Source organism: Megascapheus bottae, chromosome 24, assembly GCF_031878675.1.
Source record: "Megascapheus bottae isolate mThoBot1 chromosome 24, mThoBot2.hap1, whole genome shotgun sequence".
Lineage (NCBI taxonomy): Eukaryota > Metazoa > Chordata > Mammalia > Rodentia > Geomyidae > Megascapheus > Megascapheus bottae.
Window position 1 is genome coordinate 13031577 of NC_143532.1, and position 27301 is coordinate 13058877.

The following is a 27301-nucleotide window of genomic DNA, read 5'->3' on the forward strand; positions in this document are numbered from 1 at the left end:
CACCTGTTTACAATAGAAGGCAATTACTCCAGGGTTTTTCTCATGGTCAAAACTCTGACCATGAAGCTACATTTGTTCCCAGCCACTGTGAACCACAACTGCACTGGTACCTTGTTTATTACACACCATCACCCATGATCTTCCTACCAACATGGGACCAACAGGCTTGCGATTGGTAAGGATCTATTGTCAAGGTAGGATAGAGCTCTGACCTCTCAGAGGCCTTCATGTTGTTGGGTGTGTTGGGTTTCTTTCCCCTAAGGCTTGGAAATCTTAACTCAGAGAGACTTATAGAACTGTTGGCAATCAGGGTTGACATTTACACGTACTCTCTGTGCCAATGAAAGCCTGGCCAGGATTGCTGCCACCACCCCAGCACAGTATGAATGAATAAAGGTCAGTCACACATAGGGTAGGGGGACATGACCAAAATCGAAATCCGCAGCTCAAGGGAACTGGATGAGGATCTCTGCCATGTCTATGCAGTCAAGGAGAACTGTTTCTAGTGATGTGCCCTCTGGTGACAAAAAACAATTGGCATGATCCAAGTCATGAAAAAACTGTATCTGTGTGCTTTAACGTCAGGTGATAACACTGTTCACAAGCAATGACAGAGCAATGAGCCTGGCAAAGTTGCTCCACCAAGTGAATCTCAGAAAATCCATTGGAAAATTCTACATGGACAATTTTCCTATTCAGAAGGAAATAGACTGTGGGGTTTACATAGGAGAAACACTCTGCAAGGGCCAGTGTGCCCTACAAACCACAGAGGACCTCACCACACAGGAACTTACATGGCTGGGTGGGAGGTGCCATCCCTCACACCACTCCAAGGCTCAGGGGGCTCCGGAGGGGCAAACCGCAGTGGTCCTACAGGTGGCTTGGCAAAGGGAATTCCCAGGAAGGTGTGGACCCCAACATCGAGGTCCTTCAGATGGACGAGGCTGCCCCGCACCTGCCCCGTGTGTGTGGTCCTGATGGGGCTGGCTGGGTCCTGGCCTGTGGGTGGAGAGAGGCACATCAGGGTTGATCTGCCCCATCAGCTGCCATTCACACTGTGGCTCCTGTTGACTCTATGCCACCCACAGCTCAGCCTGGCCAGGTCTTCAGATCTGCAGCTTCAATGGCTTCACATACTTTCTGCCTCCATAACTGTTTTCTCACACCACGGTTTTCACTGATCTGGCCTGGACCTTCCTTATCAGGCAGGCTCCCTGAGTTTCTTTGGGACTTGATACCACCATTAAGCTCTAGGAGCTTCCAAGTTTGGGTCCTAAGCGATAGGACAATAAGCATATTTCCAACAAATGCACAGGTTTTCAAGTCCCAAGTAGGATTCTAGGGATTGTTAGTTCCAGGAGGAACTAACAATGGAGGTATGTAAAATGCCAAGAAGCAATGAGGACTTCAAGAAAGGATGATACACGTGTGATCACATCTTGAAATTCCTGATCTAGCTGGGTTGTCATGAGGAGGGGAAGCTGATGGAAATATCTTATAGGTCATATCAACCTGGCTTGTACAGTGATCATTGTTTAACTGTTTGCTACATTCATTCACTGAGGTCTTTCCCAGAGCTTAAGACAGAGAATTCTTCTGTGCATGCTCATATTTGATAGTCCCCAAATTTCTATTCCTTTGGGCATTCTGAGACACCAAGTCAGGTCCTCAGTCTCTGGCAATTTAGTCATCAGTACTAATTCTACCCCCATTAGAACCCTCCATCCCCAGTAACATCTTCAGGTTGTAGAAATTCACACCTTAACACAGACATGGAGATGGGAGGTGTAATTAACTTCCTAGAAGAGATGTAACTATATAAGAGAAGTTCCTAAAAGAATTGTTTCCAAAAGAAAAGGAACTCTCCTGGCCCTAACACTGTACGGAAGCTGCTTGCGAATCAGCAAGTTTCAGGTCCAGTTCTATGGCCAAAGACAAGATGGGATGGCAAAAATAAATGGACATCATAGATGGCAATTTTTCAATATCCCTCCAAATCCAAGGACAACTACTGAGCTCTATGATGTCTATGCAAGAGGTTTGGCTAGATGGGAACTCTGACTCTGAACCTCACTGTGGCCACAGCCACTCCTGCTTCATAGTTGTTACAGTGAAGGAAAAACATGGCTCATAGGTTCCTGTTAGAGACCAGCTACCTGCATGTTGCTCCAAGGCTGTCAAGATGAGGGATGAGGAAGCTGAACCAGGCAATGGAAAAAAGTAAACCTTGCATCAGAAGATTTCAGCCCTGGGTCTTCTGAATATCAGGATTTGTACATCTTTTCCTCCTATTCTAGGCATTTGGAATGTTAGTGCTTCAGAATCACTAGCCAGAGCTTGAGCAAGAGCAAGTAAGGAGGGAATCTGGTAGGAGGGAGGTGAGCCCAAGTCCATGGAGCAGATGAGATAGGAGAGGGAAGGGGAGCTTGTTCCGGAGTGAGGGGATCAAAGATATCACATTCACCGTTGCATATAATTCTCTGTTGGCACCAGCTCCTGGTAAGGGCCTGTGGGGATGTGGCAGGCACACGGAACTTATCCATTTGCCCTAGAAGCCAAGCCAACCCTTTCCCCAGAGTTAACATATAAGTGGAAGAATCCCAGGGCTACATAAATTCAACTTGATGATGTGTTTGGGTAGTTATAAGTCTTCCAGGATCTAAAACCTACCCCAGGACCTAAAATGCTAAGATGCTTCTCTGATGAGGAAAGGCACTCACTGAGAAACAGAGGAAAGCATGAATGACAATTACATGAGCAGATTCAGTAGCAGTTACCACTACAGCTGCAACAACACACAGAGCAGGGAACTATCTAGAATCCGTGACTCTGCCCAGGACATGTCAGTACACCTCTGCTTCTTTCATATTGGGCTCACTCCTCTATGTTCTCAGACATCTATGACCCTCTCTGAGGCATATGATCACTTCTGTGAGCATTTAGTGGAGGCTTCAATAGCACAATTGCCCCAACATATCATCTGTCATGTCTACCTGCTTCTGCTTCTGTTCCCGAAGTTCAAACTCTGCAGTACACAATGTGGCAGATCTCCCTCTGGTGCCTTCCCCCCACCAGGCCCCTGCAGGAGTCTTACCCTGGATCTGAATTGAGAGAATCAGGAACCCACACACCACTGCAGTCAACCAGGCAGGAAGGCAGTGGAGTGGCATGGCTGGCTCCCAGGATTGTTTCTGTGCTTCTATGCAGAACAATGCAACTCAACAAACAGACACGATTCTCTTAGACCTTGCCCAGCCATGAGCTGAACTTGAAAAGGAGTAGGAGGTACAGAGGACAGGCTGGGAAAGGTTGTTCCTGGTAGACAGGATCACTGATAGGACTGACGTTACAGAAAATCATTGGCCAGCACTTGGAGTGTAAGCTCTTCCCCTTCTACTTTCTCCTTGCCCTCCTCAAGAGGCACTGTGTGGCTTCTGCAACCCTTGAGGTATCAGGAACTGTCCCTGAGGGGAATGTCAGGGCTGGTCTGCAGAAAATATGGCTAGGGTCCCTCAGAGGGACAATGGCCCCTCCTCCTATGAGGCAAAGGTGAGCACTTGAGCACAGGGAGCTATCCTCCTAGAGGATCCTCCTTGAACTCATTGCTCATGGATTACCATTCCCCCTCAAGCTTCCTCATCCCTTAGAATTCTGGTCTGAGATTCCTCATGTACCTCTTTCATTTAGGAATCATTGATCCCTTTAAGCCACACTAGTCACTGTGGCATTTTATTTGATTGTTGGGATAATGTATAGAGGGGTTGCAGTACATTCATCAGGTAATAGGTACATTATTTCTTGAAACTTGATACTCCTTCTCATGTTTTTGTCCCCCTTTCCCTCTCTTCTCCTCCTCCCAGTCATCTTGCTTTCTCCCTTCCCTTCTCTATTTCAAATAAACAAATAAGTGTGTGTGTGTGTGTGTATTATATATGTATATATAACAAAGTCAGATATAGTAACCATAAGTGGAAAAAAGAGAAAAGAAATAACTTCATATAGTACATTAAGAACAATAATCACATAGATACACCTCTTGTTTCCATAACCGAGAGTTTGTTTCCTCAATCTAATTCTGTTTGACTATATGTACATAGCTTTTGGGTTATTGTGATCCTCTGCTAGGAGTATCCTAGATGTGTACTAATTATTACAAGGGAAGGAAGCCATAGAGCCTTTGCTCCTTTGGGTCTGAGTTATCTCACTTAGTACAATTTTTTTCCAAGACTTTCCCTTTCCCTATGAATGGGGCGATGTCACTGTTTTGATGGCAGCTTAGAATTCCATTGTGTGTGAGTATCACATCTTCATAATCATTCATCTACTGAGGGCCATCTGGGTTGGTTTCATATCTCAGCAATGGTAAATAGTGCTGCAAGGAATATCATACTGCTAGACGTTTTAGTATGGTCTTGTTTCTGGACATTTGGTAAATGTCAAGTAGTGGAATTGATGAGTCATAAGGGCACTCTAAGTTTAGTCTTTTGAGGAATTGCCATACTGCTTTCCAGAGTGGTTGAATGAGTTTACACTCCTGCCAACAGTGTAGTAGCGACCCCTCCAGGAACTGTGGCATTTTTTCAATACCAATTTCCTTATTCACCCCACAGGATCTATGGTTACAATGGTGGATGAAATCAAGTGAATGACCATTTACCCACTTAAAAAACTATTAAAGGGAAGTTGTTGGTTGCAGCCCTGTGAGGAAACAGGGGTCTCTACACCTGCGGTAATCTGGGAGACAGGTTTGTAATTCAGAGCTGATAGAATCCTGTTCCGATGCAATGAGATGCTAGGATATGCAACCCAGACTCATTTCCCAGAGGAATGGCACCAGGCTCAGCCTCACATGGCCTTTAATACCTTTGAGAATCAGTTATGATTCTTCATCTGGTACACAATATTGTTGATACCCTCCAGCCTGGTACCATAGGCTTTCCTTCTTGTGACCCTTCCTGGAAGGCTCATTTCCCCTGGCATGAATAAGCTAAAGTTTCTCTGGCCTCCATTCCAGCCACAGAGTCTGTGGTGCACTGAAAGTGTCCAGTCTAATGAACACTACCAATTCCATTTTCATTAGAGCCCTCTCTCCCCAGTATCATCTTCAGGTTGGAGAAATTCACACGTTATCTCAGACATGGAGATGGGAGGTGAAATTAACTTCCTATAAGAGAAGAAACTATATAAGAGAAGTTCTTTAAAAAAAATGATCCTATAAGAAAAGTAACTCTCCTGCCCATAAGCACTGTCCAGACCTCTTTGTGAATCAGTAATTTTCAGGTTGAATGTTATGGCTAAAGACAACATAGCAAACACAAATGGACACCAGAGATAGCAATTTGTCAATATCCCTCCAAGTCCAAGGACATACCACTGAGCTCCATGTTGTTATGAAAGACATTTTGGCTAGATGGGAACTCTGACTCTGAACCTCACTGTGGCCACAGCCACTCCTGCTTCAGAGTTGTTACAGTGAAGGATAAAGTTTGCTCATAGGTTCCTGTTAGAGACCAGCTACCTGCATGTTGCCCCAAGCCTGTCAAGGCGAGGGATGAGGAAGCTGAACCAAGCAGTGGATAAAAGTGAACCTGGCATCCAGAGATTTCAACCCTGGGCCTTCTGAATATCAGGATTTGTATATCAGTTCTTCCTGTTATAAACATTTAGAATTTTGGACTCATTATTTCAGAATCAGTAGGCAGAGCAGGTAAGGGAGGGAATCTGGTAGGAGTGGGGTGAGTGCATGTCCTTAGGGTAGATTAGATAGGCGAGGGAAGGGAAGTTCATCAGGGTCCATCCCAGCCTGCTTTGGATGAAGGGGATCAAAGGTTGTACAAACATTTCTGAATCTATTATCTGCTGGCATGAGGTACTGATAAGGACCTGAGGAGTTGGACAGCACAGGGCACAGCCTCCTTTGACTTAGCAGCCAAGTGAAGCTTTTGCCCAAAGTTAATAATGTGAAAGAAACCCAGGGGCATCTCGTTCAACTTGATAGTTTGTTTCTGGGAGGTATAGCTCTTCCTGGACCAGAAACTTACACTAGAGCCTATTGGGCCATGGCAGGATGCTACCCTGTCAATGAAGGGGATGCACTCAGAAAGAGAGGATTGTGGGAATGACCATTACATGAGAAGATAGAGCAGAAATTATAGCTCCAACCGTAACCACACACACAGGAGGAAAATGTTTAGAATCTCTGACTCTGCCCATCCCATGTCAGTGAGCCTCAGACTTTGTCACCATGCGCTCACTCCTCTGTGTCCTCTCTGGAGTATATGATCACCAACTTAGGAATCTAGTGGAGGTTTAAATAGCACAGTTTTACCACATTATCCTTTGTCATCTCTACCTGCGCCTCCTTCCATTCCCCAATCAAACTCTGCTGTACACCAGTGGCAGATCTTCCTTTGGTACCTCCCCCCTGGGGCAGAGGTATCAGTTTCACTGTGGATCTGGAGGGAGAAAGGCAAGTTGGTTATGAAAAACATACAGAGAGTGCTTCATAAGTATCAGCTGATTGGCTGGCAGGATAAACAAGAACGAATGGCTTAGGGAATGAGTGTTTCTGTCAATTCCTATTTCATCTTAAATGTGTCGATACTACATGCTGACCAGGCGTGCACTGAAGTCCACTCCTCCAGGTGGGAAATCCACTACAGCTCCAGGTGCTTCTCCTTAGCTTCTTTGAGCTCCTGCACCTTCTGGGGAAGGGTCTTGGTCCAGAACTTCAGCCTGGAGGCCTTCAGGCCCTGGCCCTCACCAGGATGGATGTCCAGCTGTAGGTAGTGCTCATTCTGGTCAAACATGGGCCAGTGCAGCAGGACCTCACTCTTGGGGTTCCTGTGGACACACCCTCCCAGCAGGGAAGACAAGAGTCTTTTTTAGGCTTTGGGAGTTTGCACCCAATCACATCCCGAAGGTCATGGCAGGCAGCCCACAAAATCAGGAGTGGGGAAATGAGGGTGTTTTCTGACATAGAACAACAGGGCCCTTCCATAGTATTTGTTCTACGTAGTTCAGTCACCTCACTGAGGGGAATATTGAGGACTCCACAGAACTGTGGTCCACCTTTCAGGTCTCTGGGGCAAGAGAGAGTGACTTGCACCTCGCATGCACTCTGCGTGGGTGAGTGAGTCCTGGGGTTGAGGGAGAGCTGTCATGTAATTGAGGGTGGAGTGTGCTCATGAGATGCCACAAGGGGGTCCCTAGGTGGACCGATTCTGGGGAGGAGGCTCAGGTGTCTGATCTCACCCATTCCGGGCAAAGTTGGCCCAGTACTTCATCAGCCTCCTGCTCAGAAGCTCCTCCTCCTCAGAAAAGCCAGGTACAAGGAGGAGAGAGAACAAGACTCCACATCTTGGATAACATTTCATGGTGCCTCCTTCTGCTCTCCACCCTCCATTCAATTGTAGTCTGGTCCTCCACACCAGGTCTGATCTTTTCCCCTGCCCCACCCAGTATCAGGCACTCCCATGGCACAAGCTTCTATTACTCATCCCAGTCCCTAGCTGAATACACCTGGGTGTATTACTGCATGAGAGGACATTGCTGCCCTCAGTTCTGGGACTAATTTAGTGACATTCCTAACTTCCAATCAGGCACTCTGTACCCAGGTCTCACACCTTATTGCAGGTGGGAACAGGTGGTGGGAGCACACGGTGTTTGGGAAAGGCTCAGATTCTCATCACCTCAGCTTTTTGAGAAGTAAGAATTTTCACCTTGATCCTGTCCTCTCTCGGACCGTCAGGTTCTTCCTTTAGACCATGAGGAGAATCATCCCTCAGCTAACCTCGAGTGTCCCATTCAGGCTTATGGAAATGCAGAAGACTCACAAGAGCTGCCACAAAAGGAAGACCCAAAGAGAAAGGGAGCCACATCATTATGGTCGGCTCTCACATGCCGGGGCCTGAAGTCTTTAAATCCATAAGGATGTTGGAACTCATAGAAGTAGACAGGGGCATGGGAAACTGGAGGTGAAGAAAGTCTATGACAAGGTGACTATCAGTTGTAGTTGTCCTTCCTCATCTTTAGTGATAAGATAGCTCGGTTGAAGTTGGCTGGAAGCCTCAGGAGGGAAGAGGCCTTGGAAAGACCGAGGGGGATCATGACAGTCAATGATTCATTCACTAACTTCTTGGGTGAGAAATGTTTCTGGCAACTTCCTGGAAACCTCAATATACAAAACTCGGTTAAATGATGGGTGGGTTTCCTATTGTGGGGGCACAGGACTAATTCCTGACTAAGCAAATTCTTTAAAGTGCCAGTGATTCATGTATCTTCCAGGAGCCATGAGAATTTACTGACCTGTGGGACATCAAGTGCCCGGCACTGGGGCCTGGACAGAGACAAGGGTGGGACTTGGACCTCACAGAGCTGCCCTGGGCTGCACAGCATTGAGCTGCCTGCTGCAGTCAGACCTCAGCTACAGACGCACTCACGCTGAAACTGTGTGACTTGCAATGCAGGCACCACGAACATGAAGTCCCCCATCATGTCCTGGAACTGGGCTTGGAGGGTGTGGGGGTCCTCAGTGTCCCCCATGTACTCTTGCATCAGCAGGTCAGCACACTCAGCAGGCAGGTTCTGTCCCCAGAGGATGAGAGAGAGTCAGGCTAGGCAGGCAGGGCAGTGGCAGGGAGGAGGCAGCCTTGGGGTGGGGACATGGGCGCTGGGGTGGGACATTACTTTGGGAAGGAAAGAGTCAAGCTCTGGTGTAACCCCACCACTAGCACACACGGATATCATATTATATTCCTGGAAGCTACAACAAGAACAAGGGCCTTGAGGAGCCCCATCCATTGGGGTAGATGTTCACATCCTTACCATGAGTCCTACTGAGTTCCGCATAACAGCTGGCAAGGTCGTCCTATTTATTCCCTTGATGGTGTCCAGCATTCCCCATATCTGAGAGGTTGGGAGACAGTTTCTAAGTTTGGAGTGGTGGGGTCATGAAGATATCATTCCCTGTCCACCAAATATCCCCTGACATTCACACATATAACAGATGAGCTTCCCACACAACCAATGAGTTAGAACTAAGTCCCAACATAGGGATGATCCAGCCATACTCATCAGTGTGGACACCAATGATGCTTGGGACAGGGTAGAAGTCAGCTGAGGATAGCAGCTCCATGGGGTGTCTGGGTAGGAAAACCCCATCCACCACAGCAGGGATGACCTTGAAGTTCTGAGGAGACATGTGTGATCAGGATTGGAAATCACCTACTACACATTTTCTAATGTCCTCCCATTGCTTCAACCCCATCCCAGTTCTACCCAGCATTCTATTCCATAAACATCCAAGAGAAATTTAAAAGTTGGGTTAGTCTCCCTTAGTTTTCATGTTCTATCCAGGACAACAAGAACAGATTCACTGGTTCAGAGAACAAATGATGATTCACATCGTGTCTTCCTTTGCCTCTTATGGTCCCCAGGGCTCACCCTCAACACAGTATTTTGCCTGACCTTGGTAATAGCCAGCATTTCCTCAACCCTCTTGCCTCTCAGGCAGTTCACCAAGACCTCTGTTTTTTGCCAGTCCTGGGCTTCAGCTCAGGGCCTGAGGACTGTCCTTGGCCTTTCTCAAGGCTAGAGCTCTACCACTTGAGCCTCAGCACCACTTCCAGCTTTTTTTTTTTGTATGTATGTGGTACCAAGGAATCGAACCCGGGTCTTTGCGCATGCTAGGCAAGCACTTTAACCACTAGACCAAACTCCCGTCCTCACCAAGACCTCTGAATCCATCAGCTCACAGCCAGACAGGTTGACCACCACCTGGAAAGAAATTAGGCAGGGTTAGCCCCAGATATCCAAGTAGCAAGAGAGGTTTGTCCCAAATCAGATTGAGACAAATTACTCCAAATCTCTTCAGGTATGGAGTATGGATTGCTAAAGGTGTAAATTGCTCCCAGTTTGGTGGTGTTCAGGGGCCTTGGCTGGAGGGTTCATCCTCCCTGATTACATGGTCATGTCCACAGCAGACAATCTATGTGGAGCCGTACTCGTCACAGTCCACACTTATCCTCTGTGAGGTTGAGAGGAGTGTGTTCTCCTGTTTCACCCTCAGCAATTTTAAGAAGTTCCCAGGTGACCTCCATGGTCCTTTCGTCCCAAGCAAGCAGAGTGAACCCGAGGCTCTTTGGGTGATGGAGTGATATAACACAGGGCACTCACTGAGGAGACTGCTTCAGAGGAGCTGGAGATGAGGTCTGGCAGCAGGGCCACCCCACTCTCCATGATGGCACCATGGAAGAGCCCTTGGTACATGGGTGACACAACATGTGAGGACACACTTGTGCCACTTGCAGATACTCCAAAAATGGTGGGGTTGCCTCCAAAGTGGGCGATGTTCTGTTGAACCCAGCTCAGGGCAGCCACTTGGTCCAGGTAGCCCCAATTTCCAGTAGCATGCTGGTCTCCAGTGCTGAGGAGTGGCAGAGAGACGGGTCACAAGGCTGTCCCTGCCCTGCTTGGCCCTCATTTTCTGACTCTATCCCAGGCTCACCTGAAGTAGCCAGGTACTCCCAGGCAGTACTGGATAGTAACCACCACCACATCCTCAATGGAGGCCAGCCTGGACTCATCAATTACAGAATCCAAACCTACAACCAGTGCACCACCATGGATCCACACCATCACCTGGGGAAGTCAAGACAGCTGGCATTGATTCTCATGCAGCCTCAGACCTAACTCTGCTGCCCATTACATTGCCCATGGGCTTGCCTGTGAGCAGCTGACAAATGAGAAAGAATTCCCTCAGGACTTCCTGAACTTGGCCCTTGAGGTCCACTCCAGGATTCCAAATCTGAATTAATGGATCTCTGCTGAAGTTTTGTTGCCCATACTCTCTTGCCTATCTAAAGTGGAATTAACAGGCCATTTCCCTGATTGTCTCACTGTATCATGAGTAAAAATGACCACATACTGGCTCAATAGATACCCCACAACATGGAAGAGCTCATAGTTCAGCACTTGAATACCTCAGAAAATCCTTCGGGCTCAGGTTGGTAGAGTGAGTTCCTGCTTGATTAAAGAATCTGGCATCTGGAAGCAGTAAGGACTGCTTATCCCCTTATCCCAGAGCTGAGCCACTCTCCTGAGCAAGTTATATTTGTAACGTGATAATGAAACTTCCCATTAGGTTCCTCATTGTCTCAGACCCCAGAGTGTTCTTCCCTCCACTAATGCTGTTGAGGAAGCAATGTCCTCATACCAAGGCCCACCCAGTCTTGACACTCACAGGCAGGTTAGAGCCCTCCTGGGCACTGGCAGGTGAGGACATGTTGAGATAAAGGCAGTCTTCAGACATGGAAAAGCGAGGTACACTTAGATTGAACATCTTCAGCATATTCATCATATCCGTGTTTTGGAGACAATATTTCCAGGGCTGGTTCGTGGTCACAAGTCTGACCTTGGCTAGATTTGTTCCAGACATGGTGAACTGATGCTACACTGGTGGCTTGTTTATAATGAGTTTTCTCTCATGTTTCCTCCAACTAACATGCAGGTCACAGGCTTTGGATGGGTGAGGATCTCCCTCTCAAGGTAGGATGGAATTCTGACCTAAAGAAAGCCTTCCTGTTAATGGATCATTGAATTTCTCTTCACCTAAGGCTTGGAAAGCTTGATTCATAGAGTATTACAGAAGTATTGGCTGCAAGGATACACATTTAGACCTTCTCTCTGTGCCAACAAAAGTCTGGACAGGGTTGTTGCCACCATACCAGTGTAGTACGAAGGAATGAATGAAGGTCAGTTACACATAAGGTACTGGGAGGTTTCTGAAACCCAAATCCACACCCGAGAGAGCCATATTCCTGCCAACATGTCTACAATTGGAAGCACAGAGACTTAGCTAGTGGCACTTAGGCCCCTGAGTTGACACAGTGACTGCGGAGCTTGGCCTTCTCTAAGGAGAAGCCCTCTTCAGGGATCCATAGGATCTGCTGCTACACCAAGAGCACTGTTAGGCCCTTGTAGCCACGGTGACTATTTCCCAGGGATGCCTATCCAGTGGGCAGAGAACAATTGTGATGATCCAAGTTATGGTATAAGTATATCTCTGTGCTTTAGCACCAGATACCAACACTGTCCACATGCAATGACAGAGCAATGAGCCTGGCAAAGTTGCTCCACCAAGTGAATCTCAGAAAATCCACTGGAATAATCTACATGGGCAATTTTCCAATTCAGAAGGAAATGGACTGTGGGGTTTACATGGGAGAAACACTCCACACGGGCCAGTGTGCCCTACAAACCACAGAGGCCCTCACCACGCAGGCTGGGTGGGAGGTGCCATCCCTCACACCACTCCAAGGCTCAGGGGGCTCCAAAGGGGCAAACCGCAGTGGTCCTACAGGTGGCTTGGCAAAGGGAATTCCCAGGAAGGTGTGGACCCCGACATTGAGGTCCTTCAGATGGACGAGGCTGCCCCGCACCTGCCCCGTGTGTGTGGTCCTGATGGGGCTGGCTGGGTCCTGGCCTGTGGGTGGAGAGAGGCACATCAGGGTTGATCTGCCCCATCAGCTGCCATTCACACTGTGGCTCCTGTTGACTCTATGCCACCCACAGCTCAGCCTGGCCAAGTCTTCAGATCTGCAGGTTCAATGGTTTCACGTACTTTCTGCCAGCATGACTGTGCTCCAAACCACAGTTTTCACTGACTTAACCAGGCGGGCTCCCGGATGTTCTTTGGGATTTGATAACACCATTAAGACCTTGAAGCTTCAGGCTGGGAGTTTGGCTTAGTGGTGGAGTGCTTGCCTAGCATGCACAAAGACCCAGGTTCGATTCCTCGGTACCACATACATCAGAAAAAGCTTGAAGTGGTGCTGAGGCTCAAGTGGTAGAGCTCTAGCCTTGAGAAAGTCCAAAGACAGTGCTCAGGCCCTGAGCCCACGCCCAGGACTGGTAAAAAAAAAAAGATAGTCAAGACCTTGAAGCTTCAAGCTAGGGTCTCCGGTGATGGGAGAATAAGCATCATTTTCATGACCTAACACATTTAGCAAGGCACTAACATGACTCTGGGGTTTGAACTTAACTTTTCCAGTCCATGAAGAATTCACACTGGAAGTATAAACAATGTCAAGGAGAAATAGGGGTGCAATAAGAGAATCACACAGCTGTGATCACATCATGTTAGGGTTCCCGAATGGAGGAGACTATCTGATTTTGTTACCTAATGTGTTGTATTCACATTTATTTGAATTAGGGAAGGGGAACAACAAAATGATCAGACCAAGGATGAACCAATGTAATAGGGATACACGCAAGAGAATAATTTGGAAATAAACTCTACAACTTGAGGTGGAGAGAGACAGAAATTGAAAAGAAAACATGGGAGGGTTAACAATGTCCATCAAGAAATGGATGAAAAGAAAAGAAATGTACTCAACGTTACATATGTATCCATTATCCCTCTGAACATCACCTTGATAATAAAGTTATACGGAAGAAGATAAAAGAAAGAATGGAGGAGGCCATTGGAAATCATCTCATGGACCACATCAACCTGGCTTGTACAATCATGATCACTGTTTAAGTAGATACGGCATGGAGTAGATTTTTTTTCCTATTATACCACAGAATCTTTTCATTTGGGCTCACATTTGTTAGCCCGAACTCTCCTGCACCTTCTGCCATTTTGAGACTTCCAGTCACACCCACAGTCTCTGGCTATTTTGTCATCAGTACCAATTCTCTCTCCACTGGGACCCTCCCTCTCCCAATATCACCTTCAAGTTGCAGAAATTCACAAATATGGCCTTTTTCTCTAAGGAAAGTAACTTTCCTGCCCCTAAGCACTCTCTGGAAGCTATTAGTGAATCAGCAAGTTTCATGTCACCTTGGTATGGCTGAAGCCAAGACAGCAACCACGAATACACACCGCAGACAACAATTGCCCAATATCTTTCCTAGTCCCAAAACCTACCACTGACCTTCACGTTATCTGCGAAACAGGTTTGGGTTAGATGGAAACTCTGACCCTGTTACCTCACTGTGGCTACCAGCCTCTCATGTTTCACTGTTGTTATACTACAGGATAAATGCTGCTCATAGTTTCCTGCTAGAGACCAACTACCTGGATGTTGCTTGAAGCCCCTAATGAAATGGTATGAGGCAGCTGAGCAAAATGTAACCCTTGAATTTGAAGATTTGTAACACCAGTTCCTCTGGATGGCAAGATGTGTGCACTAGCTCCTCCTACTAGAAACGGTCGCTTTGTCAATATTATTTCAGTATCACAAGCCAGAGCCTGATCCAGATCTGGTAGGAGTGGGCTATGGGTGAGGTGAGCTTAACTCCTTGGAGCAGATTAAATAAGAGGGCAGGGAAGTTCATCAGGGCCCGCCCCAGCTTGCTCTGGGGTGAGGAGATCAAAGGTTGCACATTCACCTCTGGATTTAATTCTCTCCTGGAATGAGCTTCTGATAAGAGCCTGGAGAGTTTGTGGCAGGCACAGGTCACATCTGCTTTCTTCTAGAAGCCAAGCCAACAAACACAGGTGAAAGAAACCCAGGGTCACCTCAGTGAAACTTTATGATGTGTTTCTGGAGAGTTACAAGTCTTTCAGGACCAGACACCTATGCCAGCACCTATTGGGCCATGTCAAGAAGCTTCTCTTAGCAGATTCAGTAGCAGTTACAGCTACAGCTATAGCACACAGAAGAGGGAAATGTGTAGAATCCCTGACTCTGCCCAGCACCTGGCACTGCACCTGAGACTCCTTCACATTGGGCTCCTCCTCTGTGTCCTCAGGCATCCACGACCCTCTCTGAGCTACATGATCACTCCTCTGGTCATTTAATGGAGGCTTAAGTATTACAATTTTCCCACACTATCATTTTTTATCTTTGCCTGCCCCTTCCATTCTTTCTTTCCCAAGCTCAAACTCTGTTCAGCACCATGTGGCTGATCTCACCCTCACCCCTGTATCCCCCACCAGCCCCCTGTGGGAGTCTCATCCTTGATCTGGAGTGGGAGAAGCAGGATCCCATAGACCACTGGGGTCATCCCAGAAGGAGGTCTGTCCAGCAGCATGGCTAGTTCACAGGACAGTTTCTGTGCCTCTGGGCCGCACACTGCAACCCACCAACAGATACAATTCACCTGGACCTTGCCCAGCCAGCAATTTGGACCTGACAAGGAGTAGGTGAGAACATTTAGAAGCTCAGCAAGGTTGTCCCTTGAAGAGAATGGAATTAACAGGATGGTGATCACAGGAACTCAGCCATCAGCACACTGAATGTGAGCCCTCTCCTTCTGCTACTTTCCCTTTTCCCTCCTGGAGAGGTGCCCTGAGGCTTCTTCTGCCCTTGAGATACTACGTACTGTCACTAGGCTAAGGTTGAAATGGAGAATTTCAGGGCTGGTCTGCAGAGAATCAGGCTCAGGATTCCACAGATGAACGATGGCCCCAGCTCCCGTGAGGCAAAGGTGAGCAACTGAGCAGAGACAGGGAGCTATGACTCTGCTCATTTTGAAATTTCTCCTGAACTCAGGGCTCCTAGATTACCAATTCCCTCTCAAGGTTTCTTATCCCTTCAAGTCATGCTCTTAGGGTCTGCACGGACTCTTTCACATTTAGGAATGGTTCATCCATTCAAACATGTGTGTCATGTTGACATTTCTTAAGGACTCATTCCTCTATTCACCCTCTCTCAATCTGTGGCTAACCATGTGGCTGACATCAAGTGCACTAAATGTCCAAGGAAATATCTGTGGTGATATTTCATGGCATTTCTGTTTCATGTACTCAGACAACATCCATAAGGCCAAGAATGGAGGATATGGAGTAACTCCCACCCTCATATATGGTCAGAGGGGATAGAATAATCATTTTGGAAGGCAGTTTGACATTTTCCTTGAAAGTTAAGCTTACTTTTTGTCATATGACTCTGAAATTACAATGTCAGGTTTTTTATTCAAAAGACATGAAAGCATCTGTCCACATAAAGTGTCTGAAAGTGTCCTAAGCAACTTGTTTAAAAATAGCAAAGAATGTGTCACGCTCAGATGTGCATCTAGTTGTGGGTGGATAAAAAGTGGTGTGTGTATTCATAGAAGATAGTACTCAATAAAAGCAAAGAAGTACACTTGATTCTCAATGCATTAATTGTAGTGACTACAAGTCACATTTTTCCAAACTATATACAATCTCTATAGCAGCTTTGAGCCAGGCAGCAGTGGCTCATGTCTATAACCCTTTGCAACTTATGAGACTGAGATATGAAGACCAAGGTTCAAATCCAGTTCAGGTAGAAAAGTTCCTGAGACATTTTTTGCCAGTCCTTAGGCTTGTATTCATGGCCTGAGCACTTTCCTTGAGCTTTCTTGAGGCTAGAGCTCTACCATTTGAGCCACAATACCACTTCCACCTTTTCCTGTGTATGTGGTACCAAAGAATGAAACCTAGGACTTAATGCATGTTAGGCAAGCACTCTACAACTAGGCCAAATTCCTGGCCTCTCATGAAACTCTTTTGTCAATTAACCAACAAAAAGCTAGAAGTGGAGGATGGCTCAAATGGTAGAGCATCAATGTGAAGTATAAAAATCCACACAGTTATGATGCTATATCCATAATGTTTTATTACATAGATTAATATGTATTTATGACACACAAACCCTCAGCCTAATTTTAATTGTGTTCTAAAATCTAAGTGCCAGTGATTGTACATTGAGATTCCCTTCTTAAATACTTGTTTAAACACGTCATTTGAAATATGATGTAAAAACCAATGTTAATAAATGCTTTAGTTTAAAACACACCAAAAAATATCCACACAAGAGGACAAGGTCCTGAGTTCAAGTTCCAGCACTGGAATAAAAACAAACCCATGACCAGGTACTAGAGCTTACACCTGTAATCCTAGCTACTCAGAAGGCTAAACTCTAAGGATTGCAGTTCAGAGCTAGCATGGGCACAGAAGACTATAGGACTCTTATCTCCAATTAACCACCTGAAAATCTAAAGTGGTGCTGAAGTAGCCTTGAGCTAAAGAGCTCAGAGACAATGGCCAGGCCCCACAACCAACAACAACAACAGCACCCACAACAAAGTAAGGTGTTTGCAAAGAAGTAAGTCATTAACTGTAAAGAGTATGAAGGAAGTCCTTTGGATGAAATAAACATTCTACCACATTATATGGGAGTGGATAGATGTCTCATATATGTTCAGGTTGACCAAACTATACAAACGAATGGGTAAATTTAATAGCATACAAATTAATCCATAAAAAGTATGCTGTGCATATGTGGTGTGTGTGTGTGTGTGTGTGTGCGTCTTAGAGACACTTAGAAAATAAGTGGGCTTGGGGCTGGGAGTTTGGCCTAGTGGTAGAGTGCTTGCCTAGCATGCATGAAGACCCAGGTTCAATTCCTTGGTAACCCACATACATAGCAAAAAGCCGGAAGTGGTGCTGAGGCTCAAGTGGTAAAGCTCTAGCCTTGAGAAAGTCCAAGGACAGTGCCCAAGCCCAGGAATGGCAAAAAAAAACAAATAAATGAATAAATAAATAAATGGGCTTACTTTTTGGTTACTTAGAAATCAGAGAAAAAAATGCTGAAGGATCAGCATAGGATTTTGACCCCTGCTACAGGTAACATGCGGAAAACACCTTCATTTGAAGAAGAGCTGGTGGCTTGGAGCAGACAGAAGTTTGGGAGATGAGATTAGCAAGGAAGGAAGCGGTCCAGGCCCAATGGGGTATGGATGACAGTAAGCACCATTGGGGTTCATCCAGATTCCTTGCCATGGAGTGTTAATTGAGTTTGTCTAACAAGAGAATGTTCAGGTGCGTGGTCATGAGCATGCAGGGTGTTGTTCACAAGCATTGTCTGGCTGGCTGGCTGGCTGGCTGGCTGGCTGGGTAAAGAAGGGATGGATGGCTAAGTAAATGTTGGAATCCATTGCTATTTCATTGTAAATGTGTGGGCACATTCAAGCCCACTCCTCCTGACATAGACAACTACAGCTCCAGGTGCTTCTCCTTAGCTCCTTTGAACTCCTGCATCTTCTGGGGAAGGGTCTTGGTCCAGAACTTCAGCCTGGAGGCCTTCAGGCCCTGGCCCACGGCAGGATGGATGTCCAGCTGTAGGTAGTGCTCATTCTGGTCAAACATGGGCCAGTGCAGCAGGTCCTCGCTGTTGGGGTTCCTGTAAACACACCCTCCCAACAGGGTGGGTGATAGTCTAAGTCTTGCTGTGCCCAGGTCAAGACTTTCCAATGGGGATCAAGCCAGGCAGCCCAGCAGGTTATGGGTCCAAGGAAAGCTCTGATATAGGAATGTAAGAATCTCCACTATTGTGTGCCCAGTGCTATTCCACAGAACTGGAGTTCATCTTTTAGGTTACTGGACAAGAGACAGTAGCCAGCACCACAATGTCCCCTTTCAGTCCAGAGATAGTACTTTTATGTGATAAAGGAGCTACCTATGCTAATGAGGCCACTACAGACAAGGGGAGCTCAAAGTGGAGCCCACCACAGAAAGCTTGGTATTGAGGGCCATCTCACCCATTCCGAGCAAAGTTGGCCCAGTACTTCATCATCCTCCTGCTCGGTAGCTCCTCATCCTCAGTGAAGTCAACTGCACAGGAAACAAGGGGCTGGGTTTGGCCACCACATTCCTCTACCCATTCATGCTCATCCTCATCAGTCATCTGTGCTTGGTCCTGAACATCAGGCCTGGTCTTCACGTCTCCCCTGCTTCCAGAGCAGGCCTTCCCGTTACCCAACCTGCCATAATCATCTCAGCCTCTAGCTATGTCTATCTCTGGATTATTCTTGGACTAGAAAGACTTATCTCTGCCCGGGGAGGCTATTTAGGAACAATCACACTTTTTAAAATCTGCCCACCATACATGACACTATTATGAAGTGGGAACAAGTAACGGGAGCCTGGGCTACTTGGGAAAGGGCTCTAATATTCACTACCATCTTGTATTTGCATGGTAGCATGGCTCCTGTCCTCTCTCTGTCATCATTTTCTATTATGGATGGTGACACCTCAGGATCCCAGCACCCAGAAAGACTCACTGTTGCCTCCCCAGAAGGAGGATCTGAAGACAAAGGGAATCTCATCACTATGGTCAGCCTTCACATGGGGTGGTTTGTTGAAGAAGCTGGGTGGATGCTGGAACTCATAGAAGTAAACTGGGGCATGGGAGCCTATGGGAGACATTACAGCTGGTATGGTAACTCCATTACTTAGAACTTTTCAACTTTATCAGTGTTGGCTACATAGCTATGTTCAAAGATGGTTGGAATGTAGATTGTGAGGTTGGTATCCCCAGGCTGGAGCTGGAGCCTGGAAAGGCCTTGGTTGAAACATGGCTTTGCATTTCCCAGCTATATGATTTGGCCAAGTCATTAAATATTGCTAATCTGCTTCCTCTTTAGGTGTCCAAGAAAGACAAAGGTAGAGATTTGGACATCACCGAGCATACCTGGGACATATAACTCTGGGCTGCCCAGTACGTGATTAGTCTACAGATGTACTCACGCTGAAAATGTGCTACTTGCAATGCAGGTATCACAAACAAGAAGTCCTCCATCATCTCGTGGAACTGGGCTTGGAGAGCACGAGGGTCCTCGGTGTCCCCCATGTACTCCTCCATCGGTAGGTCATTACACTCAGCAGGCAGGTTCTGTCCCAAGAGGATGAGAGAAAGCCAAGCTAGCCAGAAAGTGGCAGGGAGAAGGCCAGCTCTGGGTGAGGAGATGGGATAAAATACTGGGGAAAGGGCCAGACTCCAATGTGACCCTCTCATTTCCCCCCTAGACACACAAGCACAGGCCTTTGCTCCTGGTAGTCTCTGTATGTGGACAGGAATGTGAGAGGAGCCTCTTCATGGGTCAGAACCCAAGGGGGGTCTCACCATTTGTGCTGACATGTTCTGCAGAGCAGCCTGCATGGTATTTCTGTCCACTTTCTCCTCAGTGTCTGCTATGCCCACGAACTGTGTGAAAAAGAGACAAGTAGATTCAAGCTGGGGTATGAGGGTATTTAGGATATGGAGTCTTGAATCCCTCATCACCATACCAGATACATTCCTCAGACTTCTACCAAGTTAGAACTGAGCCTCACTTTGGGGATGATCCAGCCAAACTCATCATTGTTGACACCAATGATGCTGGGAACACGATGAAAGTCAGAAGAGGCCAGCAACTCCTGAGGGTGCCTGAGTAGGAAGGTTCCACCCACCAAACCAGAGATGAAAGTGAGGGCCTATGGACACATTCAAGGTCAGTGAGTGAGGTCATGTTCCAGGCATTTTCTGATGTACTCAACTCTTGCCCATGTGCTGGCTCAAACCTATCCCAACAGATCCAACACCAGGCTTAGCTTCCCTTGGTCTCCATCAAAGGCTACAAGGAAAGCAACCCATGGAGAGGCCATGCCATGGACAGAATTTAGATTATTCAGAACTGGCTACTTTATACACTATTGACCTCTTCCCAATAGAGCCCAGTGGTCTTTCTGCCTTCCTCATATCTACTCTATTTAGTCTGACCTTGGTAATAGCCAGCATTTCCTCTTCACTCTTGCCCCGCAGGCAGTCCACCAGGGCCTCTGAGTCTACCGGCTCACAGGCAGACAGGTTGGCCACCATCTGGAAAGCAACCAGGCAAGGACTGCCTCATCCTTCCAGGCAGGAGGGTGGGTTTGCCCAAACCCAGATGGGTGCAAGTGCTCCTAAATCTCCTCGGGTATAGAGTGTGATGTTGAGAGAGTAAGATTATTCCCACTTTCCTGATGCTCGGTGATCGGCCAGAGTGGTCACTCCCCCTGCTTACATGGTTTTGTCCAGGATGAGGGACTCTGGCCACAGAACATACTCACTCTGTAAGGCAGAGAGGTGTGGATTCTGATCCCTGACCACTCAGCAATTCCCAAGGAGACATTCCCAAGGCACCTCCTTGGTCTTTGTTGTTCCCACAAAATAGAGAAGCAGATGCTATGAGGATAAGAGGGGAATAGTGGGTGTGGGCTGGAGGGTTGAGGACACTCACCTTGACAGTCACCTCGGATGAACTGGAGATGAAACCAGGTACCAGGGCCACACCACTTTGCATGATGGCCCCATGGAAGAGTCCTTGAGACATGGGTGATAGGACAAGTATGGACGCACTAATGCCACCTGCAGATTCACCAAAAATGGTGACACGGTCGGGGTTTCCTCCAAAGTGGGCGATATTCTGTTAAACCCAGCGCAGGGCAGCCACTTGGTCCAGGAAGCCCCAGTTGCCAGTGGCATGCTGGTCTCCAGTGCTGAGAAGTGGCAGAGACAAGGGTCACAGGGCTGAAATTGCTCTACTTGGCCTCCACTGCTCTGCTCAATCCCAGGCTCACCTGAAGAAACCTGGAACTCCCAGGCGGTACTGGATAATGACCACCACCACATCCTCAGTGGCTGCCAGCCTGGATCCATCATACAAGGAAGCCATACCCATAATGAACCCCCCACCATGGATCCACACCATCACCTGAAGAAGTAAAGACAGATATCAATGGTTTTGGTCCAACTCAAGGCCCTCCTGGGCTGCCCTTTACACTCTCCATTGCTTTGGCTCTCTGCTAGTACCCTTCTTCCAGAGCCCAGAAGGGCCTATGGTCTCTACTTGGACTAAAGATCCAAGTTCAATTAGGAATCCAGCTCTCTCATGCTTTCATCTGCCACGTATAAAAGCATGGTTCCATTTCTCCCAGAAAACGTCTAAAGTAGTCAGTAAAAGAAGGTCTCTCGGAAATTCTCTCAAAAAGACAAATGCCCATTGTCCTAGAATTTTCTTTTGCCAGTCCTGGGATTGAACTCAGGGCTGGGCTACTGTTTCTTGGGCTTTCTCAAGGCTGCACAACTTCTGGCTTTTTCTGTGTACATGGTACTGAGGAATTGAACCCAGGGTTTCATGCACGCAAGGCTGCACCACTAGGCTGCACTCCTGGCCCCTGTATTTTCTTTTTAATTATACTAGGAATTGAATCTAGGACTTAGAGCTTGCTAGACAAGTATTCTACCATTTGAGCTACATTCCACCCTTACTGTCCTCTGTTCTTATTGACACAACAGATAAGCCATTGTTGGAGACTTGGCTCCCCTCAAAGTTCAGCCCTTTAGCATGTGAGTGGGACTTCTGGGGTCAAGTCAGTAGAGTGAGTTGTATAAAGGGCCTTGTTCTCTGGAAGCCATAAGAACTTGGGATCTCCAGAGCCAGGATAAAGCCTCTTTCTGGACAAGAAGGCTTTCTGGCCCTGATAGTGCTCTCACTGTCTCCCTTCTTATTCATATCCACAGGATGGTCTGCCTCTTCTAATAGTCTCACGAAATGTCCTCCCATCCAACCTTCAGGTGACCCTGACCTGATACTTACAGGCAGGTTAGAGCCCTCGTGGGCATGGACAGGTGAGTAGATACTGAGGTACAGGCAGTCCTCAGACATGGGATTGGCAGGCATGCTCATATTCAACAGGCTCATGGCCATGGCATTATTTGCTTCTGCATTTTGCAGACACCTAGAGACGATGGCAGACAGTTATTCAAAGGATTATACAGTGGTGAAACCAGCCCCTAGGACTTGCGCCCAGCCATCCTCAGCCTCTACCATCCCTCATGCCCTGTTCATAAACAACCCTTCTCTAAAGTCTCAGACTCAGATGAGGCCTTGACTTACAGGGAGACTTCAAGGTTATAGGGGGCTTAGATCCTACGGCTCTCTGGGCTGAGCGTTGACTCCTAGGGGACACTATAGGAACCATCAGTTGCAAGGACTGACATTTGCCAATTCTCCCATTGTCCATTCAGACCTGGAACAGGATTGCTGCCAAGTGAGTAAATCGAGGTGGTGGGACCTTCCTCATTCCAAGTCTAGATTCTCAGGGAACCTCATCCTCCCACAGAGTCTCCAGTTGGAGGCACGTGGACTTTTCATGGGTCAGTGGCACCTGGCCCTGTGTGTTGGCACAGTGATTGTAGAGCTTGGCTTCTCCGAGGAGCCACCACCGATGCCCCCCTCAATGATCTGTGCCATCGACTGCTGGAGTCAGGGACTCTTACAGATTCCTACAGCCAGCCTGCACCTTGCCCAGAGAACAGTGGCATAAGCCAAATCGAGACAAAGGAAGCTTATCTTCATTCCTCTCTTTAGCACCTAGTGCTAATATTGTTCGCACGTCAAGACTTGATCCCTGAGCCTGGCAAAGTTGCTACACTCTCTGAACTTCCACTTATTTTTTTCTAGAAATGCATTGGGAGGATTTCCCATATGCTAATGGAACTAGCTGTGGGGTTCAGATGGAAGAACCACTCAGCCTAATCCAGAGCTCAGAGCTCCTTACCCACCCCAAACCCTGAAGTCCACTGGTCTTCCTGGGAGAACTTACATGGCTGGGTGGGAGGTGCCATCCCTCACACCACTCCAAGGCTCAGGGGGCTCCGGAGGGGCAAACCGCAGTGGTCCTACAGGTGGCTTGGCAAAGGGAATTCCCAGGAAGGTGTGGACCCCGACATCGAGGTCCTTCAGATGGACGAGGCTGCCCTGCACCTGCCCCGTGTGTGTGGTCCTGATGGGGCTGGCTGGCTCCTGGCCTGTGGGTGGAGAGAGGCACATCAGGGTTGGTATGTCCAATCATCAGTTGTGGGTGTGCCACAAAATGCCAAGAAGAAAGAATCTTCTTTGCAAGGAGTGTGATGAGGGTAGCAAGAAGAGAGCTGTGGAGCTGTGAGCACACCATGAAAGGTCCAGTCTGCTATAGTGCCAGGTATCAGCGAGGGAGGAATCCATTAGAAGTTACCTTATGGTCCACATAAATAAAACACATAAACATGTACAGTAGAGTTGTTGAAGATAGATCCTGGATATGGTGGTTTTGTTCTACTTTAAACCACGGCACCCCTGAGTGTTTGCACCCATTGGGCACACCAGAAACTCCTCTAGTTATACTTTCAGGTACACATAGTCCCATTTCATGGAGCCCTCTCTCCTACAATATCATTTTTTAGATTGCAGAAATTGACAGATCTCAGCCAGGAGCCATTGGATCACACCTGCAATCCTAGTACTCAGGAGGCTGAGATCTGAGTCTGTGAGACTCTCAATTAATCACCAGAACACCGGAAGTGGCACTGGGCTCAAAGTGATAGAGCACTAGCCTTGAGTGAAAAGGCTTAGCACAGGGCCCAGGCCCTGAGTTCAAGCCCTATCTCCAACAAGAAAAAAGAAAAGGAAAGGAAACAAAAAGGCAAACCAGAGCTGTTCCTATAAGAAAAATTTAAAGTTGCAAGCACTCCTGGGGAGGGAGCACCCATCAGATCTTTGTGCATCAGCAAGTTTGTTTGTTTGTTTGTTTGTTTGTTTTGCCAGTCCTGGGCTTGAGCTCAGGGTCTGGGCACTGTCCTTGGGCTTTCTCAAGGCTAGAGTTCAACCACTTGAGTCACAACACCACTTCTGGCTTTTTCTATGTATGTGGGATTGAGGAATCAAACCTGGTCTTGGTGCATGCTAGGTAAGCACTGTACCACTAGGCCAAACTCCCAGTGAATCAGCAAGTTTGACTGAGCCCGATATGTAGCCAGGCCAAGGCAGCAGCTACTTACAGATCCAGTGACAGAAATTTACCAATATCAAATCCATTTCAACATATCCTTGACTCTTGGAATAGACAGGCTACCTGATATGCCTTGCAAGATGGGATTTCAGACCATGTACCTCATTCTGGCCATCAGACACTGATGTCTAATACTTGTTACAGCAAAAGTCAAGCATTGTTGATATGTTCCTGTCAGAGAACAGTTTACATGGAAGAGGCTTCATCCTCAGAGAGGACGCTTTGTGAAGTAGTGCAAGGAAACTGAGCCACACATGGGGGCAAGTGTGCCTATGTCAGGAGGTAAAATGCCCAACCCCAGAAAGTGGGGAGTTAGTAAACAGGCAAAAAGCAAGGGTGCTTAGGTAAAGTCCTGACACTGTCGAGTAGACCCTGTGACTTTGATGGTCCTTGTGAGTAGCCAGGACTAGGCAGGACACATGAGACTAGGGCCTGATTCTTGTCTGCTTATGTCTTGTCAGATTCTTTTTTTTTGCCAGTCCTGGGCTTGAGCTCAGGGCCTGAGCACTGTCCTTGGACTTTCTCAAGGCTAGAGCTCTACCACTTGAGCCTCAGCACCACTTCCGGCTTTTTTCTATGTATGTGGTACCGAGGAATCAAACCTGGGTCTCCATGCATGCTAGGCAAACACTTTAACCACTAGGCCAAACTCCCAGCCTCTTGTCAGATTCTTAACCAAGGAATCCAAATTAAAGATGATTTAATACTTAAGTCACCTTGCAGATCTTTCTGCTAAGAAGGCCTTGATAACCTCTCAGAGCCTAATCAAGAAAAGTAAGGGAGGGAGCCTGAAAGGTGTGAGGTGAGGCCCATCAGTAGGGTAAAGGGAAGATACTTTAGGCAGATTAGATGGAGACTATTGTTAGGGCCCATACTAAGAGGCTTTGTGAAAGGTCAAGAGCTATATACATACACACACACACACACACACACACACACACACACACACACACACACACACCTGGGCAATGTTTATTTCTGGCATGAGTTCTTGATAAGGGCCTCAAGATTGTCTTGCATGCCAGGGCATATGCCCTATGCTCTAGAAAGCCAAGCTATGCCTTTGCCAGGGCTGATACATAGGTGAGAAGAACCAACAGTCTTTTAGTTCAGCTTTAAGACTGTGTTGCTGAGGGCCCATGTAACCACCAGGGCCAGTAATCTTGCCTGGAACCACTTTGGAGGATGCCATGGTACCTCTCTAGGCAACCCATTCAAAAGCAAATGGCATTGTTAAGGTACTATTGTTGCTATTAGCAACTATGGCCAGTCATAGCCACAGATATAGAGAAATGAATGCCATGAATTTACACACACACACACACACACACACACACACACACACACACACACAACCATGCCCCATCCTCTTCCTAGAGGTTTCTGTCCTGCTGAGCTTCCCATAGTGGGCTGGCTTGTTCCTCTATGTCCTCAGACACCTATGATACCTCTGTGGGATATCTGGGAAGCAACTCAGGCACCTTATGGGATACTTTTTTTTTATTGTATAGAAGGTGTATTACTTAACAATCATTGCTACGCCTTCTCATGTTTTTGTCCCCTGTTTTCCCCCTTCCCTATCCTATTTCAAATAAGCAAAAAAAAAAAAACCCATATATACAATATATCAGATAAAAAGGTAAGATACTGTAACAATATGAAATAACCAAGGGCCTTGTGGGGTATCTATCATGATTTGCCCTTTCCTCCCTCCCCTTCCTCAGTTTCAAGCTCTACACAATATGGCATATCTCACCCTGGTCCCTATTGCCCCCTGCAGGACTCTTACCCTGTATCTGGAATGTGAGAAGCGAGAACCCACAGATCACTGCAGTCAGCGGGCCAGGAAGTCGGTCCAGGGACATGGTGAACTCACAGAACTGTTTCTGTGCCTTTGTGTGACACACTGCAGCTCACTAACAGGTATAATTAACCTGAGTCTGTGCAAGCAGGAAGTTTGACCTGACAGAGGAGATGGAGCCCCAGGTTGGGCTGGGAAAAGTGGTTTCTGACAGGGCAGAAGTCACAGGCCACTGGACCAGCACTCTGGGTGTGAGTCCTCCCCTTCTACTTCCATTTTGCTTTTCTCCAGAGGTGCTGTATGGTTTCTGCAGCCCTTGAGATATGAGGAACTGTCTCTAGAACTGAGCTCATTGTGTTCACTGAAGTGAAGGCTGTAGTGGAGAAATTCAGGGCTGCTCTGAAGAGACACAGGCTTGGGATCCCACAGATGGACAGTGAACCCCACTTTCCATGGGGCAGAAGTGAGCACTGGAGCACAGACAGGGAGCTGTGACTGTGATCTTCATCCTGAAACTCCTTCTTGCTCTCAGGACTCAAATTTATTACCAGGACTTCTTCAACTTCCCTCAACTCTTGGAGTCATGGTCTTAGGGTCTGCATAGACCCTCTCCTATTTGAGAAGAGCTATTCCGCTCAATTACACTTGTGACTACCACTTAAGGACCTACCCTTTTACCTCTCCCTCAGTGGCTATCCTCACTATTTTTACTGCCAAGATAAAATTCTCAGTTGTACCCACTTGACAAACATTAAAGGGGAACTTGCTGATGATAATGCTGGGACTCAACAGGTTCTCGTGGTCTGTGGTAAAGTAAGGGAGACAGTCTCCTAACCAAGTTTCTAAAATACCCTCTGGTACTTTTGTGTTCCTCCTTGACACCTTCCTCCTCT

At 47.2% G+C, this 27301-nt stretch overlaps 1 protein-coding gene and 1 pseudogene across 1 annotated transcript; both read right to left on the reverse strand.

The window, feature by feature from the left end:
* Positions 1-6502: 6502 nt before the first annotated feature.
* On the reverse strand, positions 6503-15042 carry LOC150047019 (acylcarnitine hydrolase-like). The gene is made up of 13 exons (XM_090357499.1): positions 14949-15042; positions 12279-12472; positions 11243-11389; positions 10508-10641; positions 10177-10426; positions 9736-9777; positions 9469-9525; positions 9023-9190; positions 8827-8880; positions 8442-8586; positions 7848-7970; positions 7255-7351; positions 6503-6843 (listed from the first exon to the last, which is right to left on the reverse strand). The coding sequence occupies exons 1-13, from the start codon at positions 15040-15042 to the stop codon at positions 6657-6659; spliced, it is 1692 nt and encodes a 563-aa protein (XP_090213625.1). The 3' UTR covers positions 6503-6656.
* A 2882-nt stretch (positions 15043-17924) lies between these two features.
* LOC150047020 (cocaine esterase-like) lies at positions 17925-26472 on the reverse strand (annotated as a pseudogene).
* Between the last annotated feature and the right edge of the window lie 829 nt (positions 26473-27301).

What these genes read in the sequence shown, in the direction of transcription:
- LOC150047019 (XM_090357499.1), bottom strand. Translation starts at nt 15,042, where the DNA reads ATGCTGCTGGACAGACCTCCTTCTGGGATGACCCCAGTGGTCTATGGG. An exon ending in CCTCTGAAGCAGTCTCCTCA is followed by an intron (nt 9,778 to 10,176) that starts GTGAGTGCCCTG and finishes ATTTCTTTCCAG; the next exon opens with GTGGTGGTCAACCTGTCTGG. An exon ending in TTAGTTCTAACTCATTGGTT is followed by an intron (nt 8,881 to 9,022) that starts GTGTGGGAAGCT and finishes GACACCATCAAG; the next exon opens with GGAATAAATAGGACGACCTT.